At 39.1% G+C, this 23251-nt stretch overlaps 3 protein-coding genes across 3 annotated transcripts; 2 read left to right on the forward strand and 1 right to left on the reverse strand.

Annotated features, from left to right (window-relative positions):
• Nucleotides 1–13968: 13968 nt before the first annotated feature.
• LOC107825714 (early nodulin-93-like) lies at nt 13969–15309 on the forward strand. The gene is made up of 3 exons (XM_016652609.2): nt 13969–14128; nt 14232–14293; nt 14881–15309. Exons 1-3 carry the CDS (start codon nt 14062–14064, stop codon nt 15040–15042), a joined length of 291 nt encoding a protein of 96 aa, XP_016508095.1. The 5' UTR covers nt 13969–14061; the 3' UTR covers nt 15043–15309.
• Nucleotides 15310–17444: 2135 nt separating this feature from the next.
• LOC107825711 (early nodulin-93-like) lies at nt 17445–18923 on the forward strand. Its single transcript, XM_016652602.2, has 3 exons — nt 17445–17569; nt 17850–17911; nt 18408–18923. Exons 1-3 carry the CDS (start codon nt 17503–17505, stop codon nt 18561–18563), a joined length of 285 nt encoding a protein of 94 aa, XP_016508088.1. The 5' UTR covers nt 17445–17502; the 3' UTR covers nt 18564–18923.
• Nucleotides 18924–19061: 138 nt separating this feature from the next.
• LOC107825710 (pentatricopeptide repeat-containing protein At1g08070, chloroplastic-like) lies at nt 19062–21612 on the reverse strand. Its single transcript, XM_016652601.2, has one exon. It carries the CDS (start codon nt 21479–21481, stop codon nt 19226–19228), a length of 2256 nt encoding a protein of 751 aa, XP_016508087.2. The 5' UTR covers nt 21482–21612; the 3' UTR covers nt 19062–19225.
• Between the last annotated feature and the right edge of the window lie 1639 nt (nt 21613–23251).

Below are 23251 nucleotides of genomic sequence, written 5' to 3' on the forward strand. Positions count from 1 at the left end.
TACCACTACATTATGACAGGAGTGGGTACCAGTTGAAAATTAACTTCACTGCGCAGTTGTAATAGCCCATAGGACTCACTGGCCACTTAATTTAGGTAAGTATTTTTTTATTTTTTATTCGGTGTTCGATATCCGTATTTAATTAAATCTGAATTCGTGCCGAGAAAACTCAAATCAACCGAAGGAAGTCGCATTTGTTCCATCACTACCTTCAATTCATCGTCACTTTAGCTATCTTAGGTTTTTTGTTAGTTTAACAAGAAAATGTGTAACATGGAAATTTCTCCCTGATAGGGGTGGCAAACGGGCGGGTCGGATATGAGCGGCTCGAAAACGGGTAATTAAAAAAATTGGATAAATTATTCGATCCGACCCGTATTTTAGACGGATAAAAAACGGGTTATCGGTGGATAATATGGATATCCATATTATCCATGTCATGTCTTATTAAATATGATCACTTGTGGGAGAATTCCTAATCTTCCAAACTTGAGGAACCACCCATTAGAGGCTTTACAAATATAAAAGTTAAACACATTAGTTATCTATTGGTTATCCATTTTCTAAGTGGGATAATATGGTTTGTATCCATATTCGACCGTTTTTAAAAAGTTCATTATCCAACCTATTTTCTAATGGATAATATGAGTGGATGATTATTTTCTTTTAACCATTTTGCCACCTCTAATCCAGGATATAATCTTTACAAAATTTAACCTTTAAAATTATTAGCATTGAACTCATTGCATATTTAAAATTATTGGTGCATACCTATGTATCTAGTATTAATTGTTGTAATTTTAATATATTTTTATACATATATAAAAATATGCTCTGCATTAAAAGTAGTAGAGTAATATGAACCCGATGGCACAATACTTCATCCGTCCCTAGGTGTGTGGTGTATTTGTGTTAGGACCCGACTAATTTAACTTCATGTCGAAAAATCTCACTTTGGAGTTGAAACAATCCCCATCAAATGTGCATTAATTTTTAAGGTTCGAATTCAAAATATCTGGTTAAGATAAAAAAATATTTATCACTTAATCATAATATTTGGTGATGTGCTTGTCAAAATTGAGGAAATGGCAGTCCTTAACTTTTGGGCAGGTGTTAAATGTCCAAAAGGCGCGCACTTAGATAAATGTCCTTTACCCATTGTTTTGGCTGTTGTTTTTTCTTTTGGCTGTTTGGTAAATTTGTAGTGCCTTTTGTCCTAACTCCTAATGTTAACAAAACCACTGGTCTCTCAATCTCTTTGCAAACTATGAACAAATGAAATTACCATCCAATGGATATCCTTGATATCAAAAGCCACTGCAGTTAAATTTGTGTTTGGTACCACATAAGTGAATATTTTAAAATACTTCTTTTTTTTTTTTGTGAGAAATTTAGTTTTTGGTGTTTGATTACGTCGTAAAATATTTTTCATCAAAAAAAAAGAAAATATGCTCATTAGAAGAATCACCGGTCTTTCATGAATTTCACATTATTAATCACTAAGTCATATATCTTGAATGAATCTTTAACAGGCAAAGGCGGATCTACCCTTTGGTAAGGGGTCACCGGCCTCCAGTAACTTCAGAAAGACATGCACATGTTTTTATATATATTTAATAACATTGTATACGGCCGAAATGGATTTCAGCCTTAGCATGTCCGGTACGGTTCGAAGGGTGGTATATCAAAGTAAGATCCCGAGGGGAAGGGGGGGGGAAGGGGGGGCACGAACTAACCTAGAGTCCGGGGAGGCCGGTCCGTGTTGAGATCGATATCATAATCAAACTCGAACAAGAATCGAACCATAGCGCGGGTAGATCTATCGTGCTGATAATCCAAAAACCAACCTACATCGACCTGGAATCCATCTGAGGGCGTTCGAGCCGAAATCAAGCTCGAACCAAAATCGAGGATTCTAAGCAAGATCGAGCTCGCAGACAAAAGCCGTTGTAATCCCACTAGAGGGAATCTTGGCAGAAATTATGGAAAAGCTGATTTATCATGGGTCTCCCATTGAATGTTTATTTTATTATACTTGTAGCCAAACCCCTTCACTATAAAAGGGCTTGTTTATCATTCTTGTAGGGCATCCTTTTCAGGGGCCATAAACTATCACAAACTGTATTATTTCCTCTATAAGAAAAAGAGTGATCTTTCTAGTTTCTGAGATTGATTCTATTTCGTAAAATCCTAAATTCACTGTTCATAATTGATTCGCCTGGATTACGTTTTCTCCAACCTATATTCATCCCTGTTATTTATCCTAGCATTCTGTGTTAAGTTGTACCACATATCTTCGGAACTGCGTATAAATTCAACTCTATCCATTTTTCGAAAAAACAGTTTGGCGCCCACCGTGGGGCCGAGGATAACAGTGGTCACTTATTTTCGAAAACAACTTCAATTCAGGTTCGGCTACGAATAGCCACCGATCGAATGGCTTCACCGACCGATTACGAAGCTGGCCTTCAAGATGAAACCAACAACTTGGCACTACCCGAGATTCGAGCCGAAATACCGCTAGATGTCAATTCACAAATTTCTTTGGAAGCAAACCGGCATTCTGAATCGGAAAGAAGCATTCAAGACGGTGCTCGATCCGTAGCCCAAGACACCCAAAACCCAGAGGAGATCGGGGCCAGCTTACGCATGATCTTCGAGATGGTGCAAGCCCAGCAATTAGCGATAGCTCGGCTACAGATCCAAACTCAAGCACAAAGCAGGCCGGTTTCCAATCCACTTCGAGAGGTCCGACAGGGGTTACTTCGAGAGGTCACCCCCAGAACAGAGCCTGCCATAGTAAAATCTAACGAGCAAAAATCTGGGACTACTCCCGAAATTACTAAATTGCTCGAGGAACTCACAAAACGAGTCGAAGCAAACGATAAGAGGGTGGAAACGTATAATGCCAGGGTCGATCAAATCCCGGAGGCTCCACCAATGGTAAAAGGGCTTGATTCAAAAAAATTCATACAAAAGCCTTTTCCGTCGAGTGCGGCACCGAAGCTAATCCCTAAAAAGTTCCGTATGCCCGAAATTCCCAAATATAATGGTACGACCGATCCTGACGAACATGTCACCTCTTACACGTGTGCCATAAAAGGCAACGATCTGGAAGATGATGAGATCGAATCCGTGCTATTGAAAAAGTTCGGGGGGACCCTCTCGAAAGGAGCTATGATTTGGTACCACAATTTACCACCAAATTGCATCGATTCTTTTGCCATGTTAGCAGATTCGTTCGTAAAAGTGCATGCTGGAGCCATAAAGGTTGCAACGAGAAAATCAGACCTCTTCAAAGTAAAGCAAAGGCAGGGAGAGATGCTGAGGGAATTCGTATCCCGATTTCAAATGGAACACATGGAATTACCCCCGGTCACCGACGACTGGGCCATACAAGCTTTCATCCAAGGGTTGAACAAGCTAAGTTCGACAGCATCACATCGGCTGAAGCAAAATTTGATCGATTATCCGGTGGTAACTTGGGCAGATGTGCACAACCGATATCAATCGAAAATTAGGGCCGAGGATGATGAGTCGGGGACCCCGTACGGACCTGTTCATCAGAACAGGGCAGTTATTAATCAAAAGCAGATCGGCAGAGAGCAAAGGTCAAACAGAGACCGATATCGATCGTACGTCACCGATCGAGTAAGTAATAGTTCAACACGCAGCGCAGTTCGGAACAGTCAAAGAATTGATCGGGGATAAAATTCTCGGGGGCTTATGAGTAAGAGCGGCTTCGACAAATATGTCGAGCCTATAGAAGCACCTCGATTATCAGAATATAACTTCAGCGTTGGAGCATCCGCTCTCATGTCGGCCATCGGACGCATCGAAGACACTAAATGGCCTCGACCAATGCAAACTAATCCTGCCCGGAGAAATCCCAATCAAACGTGCGAATATCATAGTACCCATGGCCACAGAACAGAAGATTGCAAGCAACTAAGAGAGGAAATAGCTCGCCTATTTAACAAAGGGCATCTTCAGGAGTTTCTGAGTGATAGAGCAAAAAGCCATTTTAGAAGTAGGGATTTCAGCAAGCAGAACGAGCAAGAAGAACCACAGCACGTTATCCACATGATCATCGGCGGTATCGATACTCCCCGAGGACCGATGCTTAAGCGCACAAAAACATCTATGGTGAGGGAAAAGTGATCTCGGACTCAAGATTACGCACCCATGGGGACTTTGTCCTTTGGTGATGAAGATGCAAAGGGGGTCATCCAACCTCATAATGACGCACTGGTAATATCTGTACTCATAAATAAAACTAAAATTAAGCGTGTGTTGATCGATCCAGGTAGCTCGGCCAATATCATTCGATTGAAGGTAGTAGAGCAGCTCGGCCTGCAGGATCGGATCGTACCTGCAACTCTGGTCCTGCACGGGTTCAATATGGCATGCGAAACCACCAAATGGGAGATAGCCTTACCAATAAACGTGGCCGGAACTTTCCAAGAAATAAAGTTTCACGTGATCGAAGGCGATATGAGGTATAACGCCCTTTTCGGAAGGCCATGGATCCACAACATGAGAGCCGTGCCTTCGACCCTACACCAGGTCCTCAAATTTCCGGCATCGGGAGATGTCAAAACGGTATACGAAGAGTAACCAGCCGTAAAAGAAATGTTCGCCGTCGACGAAGCCAAACCAATGTCCTCACTTTTGCCGATAAAAGGATCGGGCCCGGAAGGAGAACGGGACACCAAATAGCAATCACAGACTGCGACTTTAACCCAGCCAGGCAATCAGAAAGTCGAAGAGGAGGGGGACCAAAGGGTCCCTTGATCTTTCGTAATTCCCGATGACTACGATGCCATAAAATCGACGATCGAGGAGCTAGAGCAAGTCATATTAATCGAACACCGGCCCGAGCAAAATGTATACTTGGGAACGGGTTGAGCCCTGAACTCAGGAAGAAACTCGTTCAATTTCTTATCAATAACATCGATTGTTTCGCCTGGTCCCATTTAGATATAACAGGGATCCTTCTGGACATAATGACGCATCAGCTAAGTTTGGACCATAGGTTCAGACCGATGAAGCAAAAAAGAAGACCCCAGTCCGATAGAAAGAATGCCTTCATAAAGGACGAGGTAACCAAACTTCTCAAAATAGGGTCCATTCGGGAGGTAAAATATCCCGAATGGTTAGCCAACGTAGTTGTAGTCCCTAAAAAAGGAGACAAACTTAGAATGTGCGTGGACTATAAGGATTTGAACAAAGCATGCCCCAAAGATTCTTTTCCGTTGCCCAACATCGATCGCATGATCGATGCCACGGCCGGCCATGAGATCCTCACTTTTCTCGATGCCTATTCCGGGTATAATCAAATACAGATGAACCCGGATGACTAGGAAAAAACCTCATTTGTCACCAAGTATGGAACGTATTGTTATAATGTGATGCCCTTCGGGCTAAAAATTGCAAGGGCCACTTACCAACGCCTAGTGAATAAAATGTTCGAAGAACAAATAGGAAAATCAATGGAGGTTTATATTGATGACATGTTAATCAAATCCCTGCACGCAGAAGACCATTTAATTCATTTGCAGGTAACGTTCGAGATTCTGAGTAAATACAAAATAAAGCTCAACCCCGAAAAATGTGCCTTCGAGGTCGGTTCGGGCAAGTTCCTCGGCTTCATGGTATCACATCGGGGAATAGAGATTAACCCCGATAAAATCAGGGTTGTCGAAGACATCACCGTCGTAGACAGCGTGAAGGCCGTGCAAAGACTAACGGGTCGGATCGCCGCCCTAAGCCGATTCATATTGAGATCGTCCGATCGAAGTCATAATTTTTTTTCTCTACTAAAAAAGAAGAACGATTTTTCTTGGACCCCAGAGTGCCAACAAGTATTGGAAGAACTAAAACGATATCTATCAAGCGCACCACTGCTTCACACTCCAAAAACCAATAAGAAACTTTGTTTGTACTTGGCAGTATCAGAAGTCGCCGTAAGCGGTGTCCTAGTTCGAGAAGAGCAAGGTACGTAATTCCCAGTTTATTATACAAGTCGAACCTTAGGAGATGCAGAAACTAGATATCCCAGTTAAGGCCATACTTCCAATGTCACCCCATATGCGTATTGTCTACTTACCCGCTTCGTAATATTTTGCACAAACCCGAGTTATCAGGCCGACTGGCCAAATGGGCCGTCGAACTTAGTGGGTACGATATAGAATATCGACCCCACACGACCATCAAGTCTCAAGTCCTAGTAGACTTCGTGGCCAATTTCACACCAGCCCTCGTACTCGAAACCGAAAAAGAACTGTTGAAATCAGGTACATCATCGGGGGTATGGATCCTTTTTACGGATGGGGCTTCAAACGTAAAGGGGTCCGGGCTGGGCATAGTTTTGAAACCACCCACGGGTGGCATTATTAGACAATATATTAAAACTATCAGGTTGACTAACAACGAGGCCGAGTACGAAGCCATGATTGCAGGTCTCGAGCTAGCTAGAAATTTGGGAGCAGAAATCATTGAAGCCAACTGCGACTCCTTGCTGGTGGTAAGTGAGGTAAACAAAACTTTCGAAGTTCTAGAAGGTAGAATGTAGAGGTATTTAGATAAACTGCTTATCACTTTGCGCCATTTCAAACAATGGACTTTACGACATGTGCCACGGGAACAGAATAATGAGGCCGACGCACTGGCGAATTTGGGGTCATCGGTCGAGGTAGATGATACGGGCTCGGGGAATGTGGTTCAACTTTCGAGATCGGTAATCGAAGAAGGACACTCCGAAATAAATTCTACAAGCTTAACCTGGGATTGGAGAAACAAGTATATCGAATATTTGAAAAATGGAAAACTCCCATTGGACCCTAAAGACTCCAGAACCCTACGGACCAAGGCTGCTCGATTCACTCTAGCTTCAGATGGAACACTGTACCGAAGAATGTTCGACGGACCATTGGTGGTATGCTTGGGTCCGGGGGATGTTGATTATGTCCTACGGGAAGTGCATGAGGGTACTTGCGGGAATCACTCTGGAGCTGACACATTAGCCCAAAAAATAATCAGAGCAAGGTATTATTGGATCGATATGGGCAGAGATACGAAGGAATTCGTTCGTAAATGTGATAAATGTCAAAGGTTTGCACCAATGATCCACCAGCCCGGAGAACAACTCCACTCGGTCCTATCCCCGTGGTCTTTCATGAAATGAGGAATGGATATCGTCGGCCCTCTGCCATCGACCCCAGGTAAAGCCAAATTCATTTTGTTTATGACTGACTATTTTTCTAAATGGGTTGAAGCACAGGCGTTCGAGAAAATAAGAGAGAAAGAAGTTATAAACTTTATTTGGGATCATATCATATGCCGGTTCGGGATACCTGCCGAAATAGTATGTGACAATGGAAAGCAATTCATTGATGGCAAAGTAACAAGATTCCTCAAAGACCACAAGATAAGAAGGATACTGTCGACGCCGTACCACCCTAGTGGGAACGGGCAGGCCGAATCAATGAATAAAACCGTCATTCAAAACTTAAAGAAGAGATTGAACGATGCTAAAGGGAGATGGAGAGAAATCCTACTCGAAGTTCTTTGGGCATATCGGACAACATCAAAATCCAGTACGGGGGCGACCCCGTTCTCCTTAGTATATGGATCCGAAGCATTGATACAAGTCGAGGTTGGTGAATCCAGTGCCAGATTTCAATTCTCGACGGAAGAATCAAATAACGAGGCTATGAACACAAGCCTCGAACTATCGGACGAAAGGCGAGAAACTGCCCTCGTCCGAATGGCCGCCCAAAAGCAGCGAATCGAAAGGTATTATAATCGAAGAACCAAGCTTTGAGTTCGAGCAAACACTCACTCGACCAATTAAGCCTACGGGCTGCATCAATTCGACTTCGAATCATTCACTCGACCATGCCTATGGGCTATTTCTCATCTCGAGTTCGAGCAAACTCTTACTCGACCAAATAGCCTACGGGCTGCATCAATTCGAGTTCGAATCATTCACTCGACCAGGCCTACGGGCTATTTCTCATTTCGAGTTCGAGCAAACAATCACTCGATCAAATAGCCTATGGGCTGCATCAATTCGAGTTCGAATCATTCACTCGACCAGGCCTACGGGCTATTTCTCATTTCGAGTTCGAGCAAACAATCACTCGACCAAATAGCCTACGGGTTGCATCAATTCGAGTTCGAATCATTCACTTGACCAGGCCTACGGGCTATTTTTTCATTTCGAGTTCGAGCAAACACTCACTCGACCAAATAGCCTACGGGCTGCATCAATTCGAGTTCGAATCATTCACTCGACCAGGCCTACGGGCTATTTTTCATTTCGAGTTCGAGCAAACACTCACTCGACCAAATAGCCTACGGGCTGCATCAATTCGAGTTCGAATCATTCACTTGACCAGGCCTACGGTCTATTTCTCATTTCGAGTTCGAGCAAACACTCACTCGACTAAATAGCCTACGGGCTGCATCAATTCGAGTTCGAATCATTCACTCGACCAGGCCTACGGGCTATTTCTCATTTCGATTTCGAGCAAACACTCACTCGACCAAATAGCCTACGGGCTGCATCAATTCGAGTTCAAATCATTCACTCGACTAGACCTACGGGCTATTTTTATTTCGAGTTCGAGCAAACACTCACTCGACCAAATAGCCTACGGGCTGCATTAATTCGAGTTCGAATCATTCACTCGATCAAGCCTACGGTCTATTTTTTATTTCGAGTTCGAGCAAACTCTCATTTCGACCAAGTAGCCTACGGGCTACATCAATTCGAGCACAAGCAAACACTCGCTCAACCGTCACGCCCACGGGCTATATTCTCTTAAAAATCGAATCGTTGACAATTAATAGGTCTAAAGGGCTACATTGCCCCAAGTTTGAATACACGCTCGCTCGGTTGCAGAGACCACGAGTTTCAAGTTTGATTAAGTGGTTTAATACATAGAGATATGCCTATACACAAAATTTATCTACATAGGTGGCTACAACAAAAAAAAAATTTCAAACGGGAGCGGTCTCTTCTTTATCAGGTTCCCCCCATTCTCGGATCCGCTTTTGCTCCCATCGTCGTCGTCATCATCATCGAAAACCAGAGCTTCAGCATCAGCTTCGAGTTCTTTTGTCCTTTTTATCTCTTCCGTGAGATCGAAGCCACGAGCATGAATCTCCTCGAGAGTTTCTCTCTTGGATCGGTACTTAGCAAGTTCGGTGACCCAATGCGCCCGACCATTGGCAGATTCAGCTGCCTCTCTTTCCTGAACTTGGGCAGCTTCAGCATCAGCCCTCTAGACGGCCACGAGCGCATCCGCATTAGTCTTTGCCGTTTCAGCATCGGATTCGGCCTTGGCGAGTACTGAGGCCAACCGAGCCTCGAGCTCCTCAATTTTTCTTGCTTGAACTAGGCCTTTTTCCTTCATTTTCTGAAGTTGGGTTTCAGACGATGATAACTGGGCTCGAGCAGTCTCTTTTTCTGTAGCAAAGCGGTCCATACCTTCTTTCCACCGCAAGGATTCCATCCTTATCACATCGACCTCCTCACACAGCTTCCCTATCATCTTGATTTTTTGCTGCAGCTGTGAGACCGAAATGTTAGCTACCGTTCTGGTATCGAACCCATAGGTTTTCAAAAGCATCGTTACCTGCTCAGACAAATTATCCTAGTCTCGATAAGCCTTGGCCAGCTCGGCCCGGAGATCTTTTATTTCCTCCTCTCTCTGCCCTAAGGAAAGTTTGAGAGAGTTCCTCTCATCGGTAGCACGTTTTAGGTCGGCCGCGTATCGATGCAGCTCATTCTGGGAATGAGAACATTGTTTTCGATGGACCGCCACATCCTACGAAGGAACAAAAAGCGAAGTTAACGAAAGACTAACATAAAGATAATACCAACAAAAAGATTTTTAAAAGACTCACCTGGTTCAAAGCCTGTCGCAAACCGTGAAAAAGATCTGATTCATCACCAGCGCCGGCAACATCCTCGATACCAGTAAACAGGTCACGAAACGGGTCCTCTTCATCGTGAGGCCTACCTAGATCAAGGGCCCCCAGAGCTTGAGCTTCCCGAATCACCCTTGTAGAAAAAGCGGGAAACGTAGGCGAGTCCTCGATCGCTGCTGCCCCAAGTGACTCGCTCGGAGCATTCCCCTCTGCTTGGAGGGGTTCGAAGGGCTCTTCGAGTGTAACTCCTGCCGATTGATTCTGATAAGAGGCGTCTTCGACATCCGATAGTTCGGGGACTCTACCAGAACCTCTCTCCGGTATATTTTCAGTTCGAGATGGAGCCCCATAGGGCATCATCGATCCAGCCAGTGTTGAAGCATCGATGGCTCTCTTCGTCCGGACCGCCAGCGTGGACTCATTATCCTCTTCCTCTTCCTCTTCTTCATCCCTTAGGCGCAAAACGGATTCTACGGTTAAAGGAATAATATTCTTGTTCGGCTTACGAGCCGTCCTCTTCTTCGGTTTTGGATAGTCGGGCAACGAGGCTCTCTTCCTTTTATTTTCCTTCACCGTCTTTGGAACGAAGGTCGAGACATCCTCCTCATTAGACAGAGGTCTCAAGACCGCGTCCTTACCCAAACCTGCATATGGGAAACCTTATAAAAAATATCGAGAAATGCCTCGTCAGAGTCCGAGAAATGAGCTTACCGTGATTTTTGGCCTCCCACCGACCCTTAGACAAATCACGCCATGAGCGTTCTGCGTATGTGGAAGTCGAAACGAGATCCCGTACCCAATTCTTGAGGTCGGAAACCGATCCGGGCATCCAGGGAATCGCTACATCATGAAAAGATGAGTGTCAATAAAAGAACAAATAAAAAAACAAAATAGAAGCAACAGCAAAATCACACTTACGTTTCAAATTCCACTCCTCGAGAAATGGCATCTTTTTAGTCGGGATCAGGTCCGAAGTCCTTACTCGAACGAACTTGCTCATCCAACCCCGGTCCCTGTCCTCGTCAATACTCGAGAACAAAGCCTGGGTAGCCCGACACTGGAGTTTTATTAACCCTCCCCGAAAAAGTCAGGGACGGTACAGCCGGATAAGATGATCGAGGGTGAACGACATCCCCTCGATTTTGCTCACAAAATATCGGATCAGAATAACAATCCGCCATAAAGAAGGATGGACCTGGCCTAAGGTTACCTGATACTGTCGACAGAAGTCGATAACGACGGGATTGAGGGGACCCAAAGTGAAAGGGTAAGTATATACGTTCAAAAACCCTTTCACGTAAGAAGTGATGTCTTCGTCAGGGGTAGGTATTATCACTTCTTTTTTCCCCCAATTGCAGTCCTTCTTTAACAGATCGAGGTGCTTCTCAGTAATCGAATACATGTACCTCGATACCGGCTCACACCGGCCAGGGACCGACGAACCTTTATCAACTTTAAAATCTGAAGTAAGGACGCACGCCTCGGGGACACACTCCTCTGGCCGTGGCTCCGCCGGTGTCTCATCGGCTACACAATGTGAAGATGAAGCTTTCTCTTTCTGAGGAATGGTTTGCGATGTTTTCGCCATTTTTGAATTCAAAAATAAGGAGTAGAAGAAAGTGATAAAGATTTGATAGAATTGAGGGGTCTTTTCGGAAAAAAATCACAGCTTTTTTGGTAGGCTGGAGAGTATAAAGAAGAAATTGAGAAATTTTAAAAGATAGAAGATGCAAAATGATAAAAGATAAAGGTGAGAATTATTTATAGGTTCAAAGCGACGGCGGTTCATTATCAGCAGTGGCCGACCACCGCCTGACATGCATTAAATGCCTTGAAAGACTAAACCGACAGGACAACTATCATATGCGTCATGGTCGAACTTGATGGAATCGACAAAATATAATCCGATCGAGCCGTTGAAAATCATATCGTTTCTCGTCATATTTCTTTCTGAGAAACGAGGGGACTATCTGTATACGGCCGAAATAGATTTCAGCCTTGGCATGTCCGGTACGGTTCGAAGGGTAGTATATCGAAGTAAGATCCCGAAGGGGGGGCACGAACTAACCTAGAGTCCGGGGAGGCCGGTCCGTGTTGAGATCGATATCATAATCAAACTCGAACAAGAATCGAACCATGGCGCGGGTAGATCTATCGTGCTGATAATCCAAAAACCAACCTACATCGACCTGGAATCCATCCGAGGCTCGAACCAGGATCGGGATCGAACCAAGATCACGAGTTCGAGCCGAAATCAAGCTCGAACCAAAATCGAGGATTCTAATCAAGATCGAGCTCGCAGACAAAAGCCGTTGTAATCCCACTAGAGGGAATCTTGGCAGAAATTATGGAAAAGCTGATTTATCATGGGTCTCCCACTGAATATTTATTTTATTATACTTGTAGCCAAACCCCTTCACTATAAAATGGCTTGTTTATCATTCTTGTAGGGCATCCTTTTCAGGGGCCATAGACTATCACAAACTGTATTATTTCCTCTATAAGAAAAAGAGTGATCTTTCTATTTTTTGAGATTGATTCTATTTCGTAAAATCTTAAATTCACTGTTCATAATTGATTCGCATGGATTACGTTTTCTCCAACCTATATTCATCCCTTTTATTTATCCTAGCATTCTGTGTTAAGTTGTACCACATATCTTCTGAACTGCGTATAAAAATATATTTTGATAGGTACAATTCGTTTCAAATTCACTACTATTATTTTCTCATTTCCTGGTATTGCCAGTTCATTATATCCAAGAACATAGAGTTTCCTCACCAATAAAGCCACCATAAGTACAGAGTCCAACACGTGCTCCTAAGTACAATACTTAATATTATGGTTGTATAAATAAAACCGACAAACCGAATCAACCCGATAATTCGAGTCAAATCGAGAAAAAAACCCGACTATGACTTGATTTGATTGATTTGGTGTTGGAAAATAAAACCCGACGATATTTGGTTTGGTTTGGTTTTAACTAAAAAAATTCAAACCGAAATCAAACTAACCCGATATTATATGTATAGAAGTTTTAAATATATTTAATACATAAAAATATTTATTGTAGTGTAATTTATAAATATTTCTTAAACTTTTTCATAATTTTATCTTTTAACGTATTATTTCAAGCTTGGACTTATAATTTTTGGATGCTCCAATAAGTTTTATAGTCCATAAATGTTAGTAACTCAAATAAATCCTAAACCAAAATCAAATTAATACTAATGATAATAAAATACATTCAATTCAATTGTAATATGAATGAAAATAGTGTTGGATATCTATTTTTTAGTATTTTCATGATTTAGATAAAATACATAACTTATTTTTCTTTTAGTGTTTAGTCATGTAAATAATAGTACTTATTAGTCATACTTATTTTAGCAATTTATTAGTAATTTTAATTATGTTTGTTTTCATTATGGCTTATTAATAATATATTTATTTTATGCGATTTTCTCATCTTTATTATTGAATATTTTAGTACAATATCATGAATCATCTCATATTTATGTTATTTTATTAAAAAAATACCTTATATAGTTTAGTCTTACTAAGATTAAAGAAATATTTGGAGTACAAATTCTATGTTTTGTCCTATGAATACTTTATGAAGAAAAAAAAAACGAAACAACCCGAAGACCCGAAAACCCCAAGAAAATCGAGGTTTAAAAACTCGACTTTGATTGGTTTGGTCTTTAGATTTAATAACTCGATATAATTAGTTTGATTTGGTAATTAAAAAATTTAAACCAACCCGACATATGTACCCTAGTTAATGCTACTTTAAAACTGCAGATTTAACTTTAATCTGGTTCATGTACCGACAAACAGGAACCCAGTAATCTGTGAATAAATTAAACTACTTTATAATAAGTACTCATAAAACTGAAAAATCCCAGTACGCACCCGATAGTAAAGAAAAAGTGCGAAACAAAACAAGTGACTTGGACGTTGGAAATTATCCAAAACCATCAAACTCTTGTCCAAACTTTCATCTATAAATATCCATTCTTACTATACTCACAAACTCATCAATTGATCTTGCAAAGCATCATTTACTGTCTTATATATCTTCTTTATCATTCGAAAGTTTTAATTTCATACAAACTGAAAATGGCAAAGAATGTGAGTTTGGCTTCAGTTGACCAAAAACTAGCCATGGCTAAGCGTTGTTCTCATGGTACTTTGCCTTTCTTGGATTGTACCTCAACCCCCCCACCCTTGATTTTTGCTATAATTTGATCATCTAATGAATGTTTTATATATCATGTTTGTAAATGTAGAAGGAGTAGTTGCAGGAGCAAAAGCAGCAGTAGTTGCAACAGTTGCAACTGCCATTCCAACTGTAAGCTACGCTATCTATTTCTATATTTTTCAATATTTAGGCTGTGTTTTATACCGTGGAAGTCATTTTCCGAATATAACTTAATTTTTTTAGTGTTTAGTTGGAGTGTAAAAAAATATGTTTAGGATAAAAGATATTGTATTTATTAAAATATTGATAATAATATTTTCAAACTAGATAGTATTTGATTGGATTTTTTAGTATTAAATATTGATAATAATATCAAAATATTATTTAGCTGCGAAAAAAAATTAAGAGTTGAGATATTTAAAAGAAATGATAAGTTTCGTCCAAAAGTTAGGAGGTCGTTGCCCTCTCTAGAAAATATTATTTGATAATCAAACACTAGAAAATAACTTCACACTAGAAAATAGACCGCTCTATCTTTACAAGATATGTATAAGGTCTGCATACATATTATCTTTCCCAAACTATACTTGCTAAATCACACTACATATACCGTTGTTGTTGTTGTTGTTGTAAACACCAGAAAATAACTTAATTGAAAATATTTTTCGTCGTACCAAATATATCCTTAGACAATATTCTTTTTGTTCTAATGTTTCAAAATTTGATGAATTATGCAGTTGGCCTGTGGGAAAATGCTACCTTGGGCAAGAGCTAATCTAAATCCAACTGCTAAAGCACTCATTATCTCTACAGCGGCTGGAATGGCATATTTTATTGTAGCAGACAAGACTATTCTTGCTACTGCTAGGCAAAACTCCTTCAAACAGGGCAACAATTGAATCACTAATTTAACTTTTTAAGTATTAATTTTAGCACTAAGTCTTATTTCATATCAACATTACTGTAATTCCTGTTTAAGTACAATTATGCGCGCGATTGATGAGAGAGGTCGGCTTTATTAGTTGACGAGACGTCTCTTTGTCCAATCATTAGGTAAGAAGTTCGAGTCACGTGAAATAATAGAGTGAATCAAAATGTGATTTTATGTATGTAATAGCACCATCTACATCTTTTGCTATGAATATAATAAAATTGGTTTTTCTTAAGCATTGCATTAGCTATTTTTTTGTCAATTCTATAAGTTAAATCAAATAAAGTGATCACCTGTTTTTGATGACTTTCCAATTTGAGAATCAACTGATGAGATTTTAAGGCTGCAGTGATAATTCATATATTCAGCAAAAAACAAAAGAGATAATTTATATCAAGGTATTTTTACCTAATCAGATCAAAGCAGAACAGTTACATTTGTGGAAAATTCTCCAGAATTTACTATCAGCAACAAGATAAATTCATCTTAAAATATGAAGGATGAATTAATGCTACATTACTTAATGCAATAGTGGTAAATTGGGACATCTGCAGAGTATATTTAGAAAAAGTTACATTGCTCGGACTCCTTAAAATGCTGTCATACTCATCGGATTCTCCAGAATTACATTACTTTTGAAGGATCCAACACGCATCCTATAGTATTTTTAGAGAGTCTGCATATTTTAAAAGTGCAAACAGTCAACCTCGCTAAGGTCAACTAAGATATAACAAGTAACTATTCTTAATAAGTGGAACTAGTAACCTACAAAATAGGACATACAATCAGTTCTAATAGATTAAATTAGGTTGATAATGTAAACCTTTTATGCTCTCAATATATATAGATCAAATCGGACAGGTGGAATACGATAATCTGTAAAAACAATAAGTAGCTAATACTATACTATATTACATTTTAAAATTCATTCATAATAAAAAGTTTACATCATAACTTAAATACATGGTTAATTCATTAAAATTGAGGAAACGAGAGTCCTAGCTTTTGGGCAGGTGTTAATAGTTGATAGAGTAGATAAGGGACTAGATCCTAAAATTCACGCATTTAGATGAGTAGCTTTTTTTATCCATGGGTTTTGGCTTTTGGGAATGCCTTTTTGTTCTTAATTCCCAAAACTACTAGCCAGTCTCCCCTGTTGTTTTTGGGACGGAAGTTATTTTTCAAGAAAATAATAATAAAAATTATATTTATTAGAAAGTTATTTTTTATTATTTAATCTAAAGAGCGAAAGCGATCCATTTTTTATGGTCGAAAGTCATTTTTCATACTAATTATCTTATTTCCGACATGATTCTGATTTCTGGGTACGGGGTAATTTTCGATGTGAATTCAAACATAAAATCACTTATACTTTTAAAAAATTTATATATGTAGAAGCTACATAAATAATACAATAATTCGCTACATTTAGCAATTGAAATATTTAAAAAGCATTTGAAAAATTGTGGTAAGAAAAATACTCCTTTTGACTCTCGAAATAATGATTATTTTATATAAATAGCTGAATAGTTTTTAACTTTATATTTTTCACTTTAACTAACATTTAAGATATTATTATTAATCTTTATTACTCAAAAACGTCATCAAAATACCTTCCAGTTTAATAATATTGTTATTCATTATAACTCAAAAAATATCATCAAAACACTTTCCAGTTTAATAATATTTTTATTAATCTTTTTGACTATATATTCTTGCCTGTGAGTATTCTTCACTCACCAACACTTGCTCAGTTGCTCCTGTCTGAGTACTTAATTATTAAAATCCATAGTTTCAGACAATTCGGTCTAGTTCGTGTACGGACAAACAAATCTAAAGAACCGACCACAACAGGAACCTTTTTTTTTACGCGAATCTGTTATCCGTTTTGAGGTCCGACTAATTTGTATCACGTAAGGTCTATTTTTATCATAATATTTTTTTATTCTTAAAGTTCGAACTCGGGACCTTTGATTAAGGATTTAGAAATCTTATCTATTCCACCACCAGGGGACTACAATAATTTTTTTCTCACTCGAGATCTAGTATCCGCTTTAGAGTCGGACTAATTCGTATTCGTACGCATAAGGTCTATTAAAGGGGAAACAAATCTTATTAGAATATATTTTTCATTCTCATAACTCTAATTACTCTTATTAGAACATGGTAACCTGCAAATACACTATTATAATAGTAGCAAAACTGAAAAATCCCAGTATGCAATAGTACTCCATAAATAAAAACAAAACTAGTTACTCGGACGTTGGAAATAAACCAAAACCATCAAACTGTTTGTCCAAACTTAAGCCCTGAAATCCCTATAAATATCCATTCTTATTGCACTGACAAATTAAATCATTCTTGCAAAGCAGAAATATTACTTTCCTATCTTCTACTTCAGTTGAAAGCTTTTCAAATACAAACAAAAATGGCAAAGAATGTGAGTTTGGCTTCAGTGGACCAAAAACTAGCCATGGCTAAGCGTTGCTCTCATGGTACTTTTGTCTTTCTTTGCTTGTACCTCGAACACCCCTGTAACAGCTCATGCCGCTAGTGATATTTTCAGTTCTGGGCATAGGCCCTCAAGAGTTTAAAACGTGTCACTAGGATTTAAGATTTGTTAACTTATATATCCATCGTCCCTTTCGTGATTTTCTGACGTGGGATACTGTATAAAATCTTGGGTGTTACACCCCTCCCAAAAAAAAAGAAGAAAGAACCCACCTTGATTTTTTATTAACCAACTAATGAATGATATATTTATTGTATATGCAGAAGGAGTAGTTGCAGGAGCAAAAGCAGCAGTCATTGCAACAGTTGCAACTGCCATTCCAACTGTAAGCTACACTATCTATTTCTATATTTTTCAATATTTAGTCTGTGTTTTATGCCATAGAGTATTAAGGATTGATAATAATGTCTAAGAGTTCGTTAAAGTTGTGAGATGAAGGTAGAAGTTGAGATAATTGTGAAGGAAAATAATTTCCGTCCAACATTGAATCATCTTCACGCAGAGGCGGAGTTAAGATTTTAGAACGACGATTTCAAGTGTTAATAACTGAGTTCTAAATTTAATATTTATACATATTTAGTGATTTTTTAAACACAAATACACTATTTGAGCAAAAGCAACCGGGGTTCGGCCGAATCCGTTGTCGGGCTTCTAGCTCCGTCCCTGTCTTCACGCATTTGGTGGAACATGTTAACCAACCACCAGAAAATAAAATGAGTTATTTCTTAGAGAACATTTTCTGGAAAATAATATTCGTCGTACCAAACAAATATTAATATTCTTTTTGTTCTAATATTTCAAATATTGATGAAAATGTGCAGTTTGCTTGTGGGAAGAAGTCACCTTGGGCAAGGGCCAATCTCAATCCAACTGCTAAAGCACTCATTGTATCCACAGCTGCTGGAATGGCATATTTTATTGTAGCAGACAAGACTATTCTTGCAACAGCAAGGCAAAACTCCTTCAAACAGGGCTAATTAAGGCTCAGTCCCTGACAATCAATTGAATCACTAAACTTTTCTAGTATTTTAGCACTAAGTTTTATTCTGATATCAACATTACTGTAATCACTGTTTAAGTACACAATTACGCGATTGATGAGAGCGGTCGTCTCAGTTGATGAGACGCCTCCCTGTACAATCAGTAGGTCAGAGGTTCGAGTCACGTGAGATAAGTAGAAACCTCTATTGATCCCCGGCAATAGTGCATAGTGCACACCAAAAAAATGTCATTCCGTCTATGTGTTACCAACATCTATTGTTGTAAATATAATAAAGTTGGCCTTTCTTAAACTCGATAACCTTGATTAGATGAAATAACCTGGTTTTGATGCCTTCTGCAATTGGCGAATCATTTAAAGCCACTGGCGACATTATCTTCTTCATAACCATTTCAAGATTACAGTATATTTTGTAAAGCTTAGCTACCACTGTTGCAGTATTTGAAATCGTCGATGGAGTTTACAGAGAATAATGTACAAAATTATGTCCATCTTAATGATCTACATTTTGGATAATCTGCAATATACCAAGTTATTTTCTCAGCTAGAGAAGTAGCATCTTTATCGGCTATTATCATTTGCTTCTCTCAAATACATGAGAGCATATACTGAGCCATCACTTGCTTGATCTTTGCCAGTTCACCAGTAGTCTGTGCATGAGCAAACTCCATCCTTGAAATGGTGAAATCGGTTCCTATCTCTTGCAATGATCTCCCTATTAAATATCTTAGATATTAACTTCGTGGCTTCGTGACAATTGCCACACACTCTAAGGTTCTTAACAATCCTGAGAGTTGTCCCCGGTTTGGTACTGATCAATCCAAAGGCAATCGCCAACTTCTCGCTATGTTCACTTAGTTTCCCCTCCTTCCACTCCTCATCCATCTCATAATGTACCTCAGATGTATCTGGAACATGGCCAGCCATTTCCAATAGCCTGTCAACTTCATCTAGCATCTTATAAATATCGTTGCTTTGCGGATGTGTTCTATCACTAACAAGAAACTCATGGACTACTCTATCAATCTCAATGGAGGTACAGCCGGGAACTTTCTTCATTCCTTTATCATTTAAAAAGGTTCTTATCAATGCTACTTTGTCCCATTCTCCAGCACCTGCATAAATGTTGGATAAGAGCACATAAGCACCAGGATTTTCACGTTCCAGTTCAAATAGGTTCTTGGCAGCATATTCACCCAACTCAAGATTCTTGTGGATTCTACAAGCCCCTAGCAAGGAACCCCATATTGCACCATCGGGTTTCATGTCCATGCTTTCGATCATGGCCATTGCTTCATCGAATTTCCCTGCTCGTCCTAGAAGGTCAATCATACATCCATAATGTTGCAACTTTGGCGTGTAGTTGTAGCTTTGGATCATGGTATTAAAATATTCTTGACCAAGATCCACTAAACCAGCGTGACTACACGCTGTTAAAACACTAACGAACGTTATATCGTCTGGCTTCATTCCTTCCTCTGTCATTTTCCGGAAAAGCTCTAGAGCTTCATATGCATCGCCATGCATTGCTAGCCCTGAGATCATCACATTATATGAAGCTAGCGTTTTAGTTTTCATTCCCTGAAAGACTTGTTTTGCTGCTGTGATGGCTCCACATTTTGCATACATATTTATCAGAGTAGTCCAAAGAGAAGTGTTTTGTAAGTGTTGATAATGCTTGTTAATATAGGCATGTATCCACTTGCCAAGATCTAGAGCACCTAAATGTGCACAAGCCGGAAGGATGGTCAACAAAGTAACATCATTAGGCGCCATATTTGCCTGCTGCATTCGATGAAAAACAGCCAACGCTTCTCTATAATTGCCCGTATGTGTATAACCCCCAATCATAACATTCCACGATACAAGATCTTTCTCCTCTAGACCCTCGAATAAGTCCCTTGCACTATCAAGATTGCCACATTTTGCATACATATCAATAAGGGCATTCACAAGACGAATATTCGGACCAAGACCATGATTTTCAATCCACGACCGCACACGACTCCCTAATTTAAGTTCACCTGCACGAGCACAAGCAGAGAGAACACTCAATAACGTGCTCACTGAAGGTGTCACATTCACATTTCTCATCTCCTCAAATAACATTAACGCCTCCTCAAACCAACCCATCTGAGTATACCCTGAAATCATAGCATTCCACGAAACAACATCTCTTACAGGCATTTCATCAAACAGCTTACGAGCATCATCCACACGGCCCTTCAATGCATGCCCATTAATCAATGCCGTGAAAGACACAGCATCTCTTTTAGAACTTTTATCAAACACCAATCTAGCATCATCCAATTCACCATTCTGAGCATACATATTAATAAGTGAAGCATGTACATAAACATCATTCATCAACCCAAGTTTAAAAACATGCCCATGAATCATTTTCCCCATCTGGGTATCCATAATTTTAGCACAAGATTTAAAAACAAAAGGAAATGTATAAGAATTCGGTAAATTACCGGAAAAAAGCAATTTTTCATAAAATTCAATTGCTAAATTTGGATATTCACTCAATGAGTATCCCCTAATTATCATGTTAAACATAACGTGATTAGGGTTTTCAGTAGTGTTAAAGATTGATAAAGCATATGATAAGTCATCCTTGGGATTAACTGCACAAAATTCAACTAGTTTGCTTAGTGCAAACTGGGAATTGTGTAAACCAAATTTAATGAACTGAGAATGCACTTTTTTCAGGTCTTCCATGTTTTTGCATTTTGATAAAAGAGCAAAAGATGGGTGGGTTTGGAGTAATTTGTAAGGGGGATCTGTGCCTGGGAGAAAGTGGAGGATAGTTAAAGGTGCAGTTGAGGGAATGGAGAAAGTGAACGTCATTGTTTTTGTGTTGTAGTTTGATACAATCAATCTTGATATCATAGGAAAAAGAACAGTTAAGAAATTTTACGCGGTTACCTTTATCTATTATAGCATGTAATTCTTTTTACCATGTGAACTATCTGTGTATATTATTAAACTCGAAATGAATTTTGGCCCAAAGAAAAATTTATTGCACCTAGGTACAAAAACATATCATTCATTAATTAATTTGGTACAAATATCGGGTGTTACTAAATGTTTACCCCTTCACCGTCTTGCCCCACTTAGGGGAGGTGGACAAGAGCATGGAACACTCGGGGTGAATGCTTAGGCAAGCAGATGAGGAGATATATAGAATTATTTTTGTGAGGGGGGAAAAATTTAATGGGAGAAAATTTAAAGTTGGATCGTAAAGTTCAATTAGTTGAGGACGCACAACGAAAAAACTATAAAAAAATGAGGGTGTAACAGATAAATTGGAAGGAAAAAACATTGATAATGTGATAAGTTCTCAAATGTGGTTTAATGGTTGTTGACAAGTTTTTTTATTTTGTGCAGAAAAACAACTGAAGGGTTGGTAGATGTCTAACAACTAGTGTTCAATCAGGGATGGAGGGAGTGTAGAACATATGAGTTCGGCCGAACTCAGTAACGTTGGTCCAAATCATGTATTTTTTTAAGAAATTCATTAAATATGTACAAATTATTAATTTAGAACCCACAAACTTTAAAAGATCTGGAATCCTGAACCCATATGTTTCAAATCCTGGCTCCGCTACATTGTCTCAAAAATGAATCTTTCTAAGTGTGATGAAACCTATACATGAACATTATGGGAATTTGTTTATTAGGATCACAAGAATATTAACTTATGTGTATAAGAATGAATATATTCTGTTTTTACAAGCTGCAGCCTTTTGCAATTGGCTCAAAAGTAATTCTGCTCCACACTATTGGTCTGTTTCAAAGTACTTGACTACAAATTTGTTATGTTAGCCAGGTTCAGTATGGGCACTGTAGGTGTAAGTATAACTACCAATTGAACTATATATCCAACAAGGTAATGTAACCTTTTGCTTTTGGAACAATTGGTATGGCTTTTGCTACAAAATTATTGTGCCAAAATATATAGCACTTGCCACTGTTAACAGAGCCGGATCAAGAATTTATCTTAGCGCCGAACCCATTATACTTTGGAAGTTGTGAGTTCAGATTTACCAGTTGTTGATATAGCATATATATCTATACTCCGTGTCAAAAATATAGGGTTCAAATGAACCATTTTCCCAATGCTGCATCCGCCTCGCAGATGATAGAAGGGAATGTAGGAGAGATTTGTGGGTTGACTTTTGAGATAAATGAGGCAACTGAAATAATTAGTAGTTGAGATTAGAATGAGAATTTTCAAAAGAATAATTAGCTGGAGTTGCTTGCCACCTAATAACCAAGATTGTGGAGTTACTTATGAGAAGTCAGAAGAGAGGCGGACGGAGTATATAGTCAATGCGCTCAACCTTCCAATATTTTTGACAAAAAACATAAATACATATTTTAAATACACTAAAATTTAAACAAACATTAAATTCCCAAAACCATTGGCATCTCTTCTTGCACTCTCCAAACAATGGAACCAATGGAATTACCATCCAATGGATATCCTTAGATCATAGAAGTTACCACGATTAATGTTTGTATTTGATAGGACGCAAGTTATATTTTTTATTTTCTTTTGTTAAGAAGTTATTTTATGTTTGGTTACAACGTAAAATATTTTCCTTGAAAAAGAAAAAAATGACTTAGTTAACTTGTGCATAAATAGTTTTCTAACAA

The sequence above is a fragment of the Nicotiana tabacum genome, chromosome 21, assembly GCF_000715075.1.
Source record: "Nicotiana tabacum cultivar K326 chromosome 21, ASM71507v2, whole genome shotgun sequence".
In the NCBI taxonomy this organism is placed as follows: Eukaryota; Viridiplantae; Streptophyta; class Magnoliopsida; order Solanales; family Solanaceae; genus Nicotiana; species Nicotiana tabacum.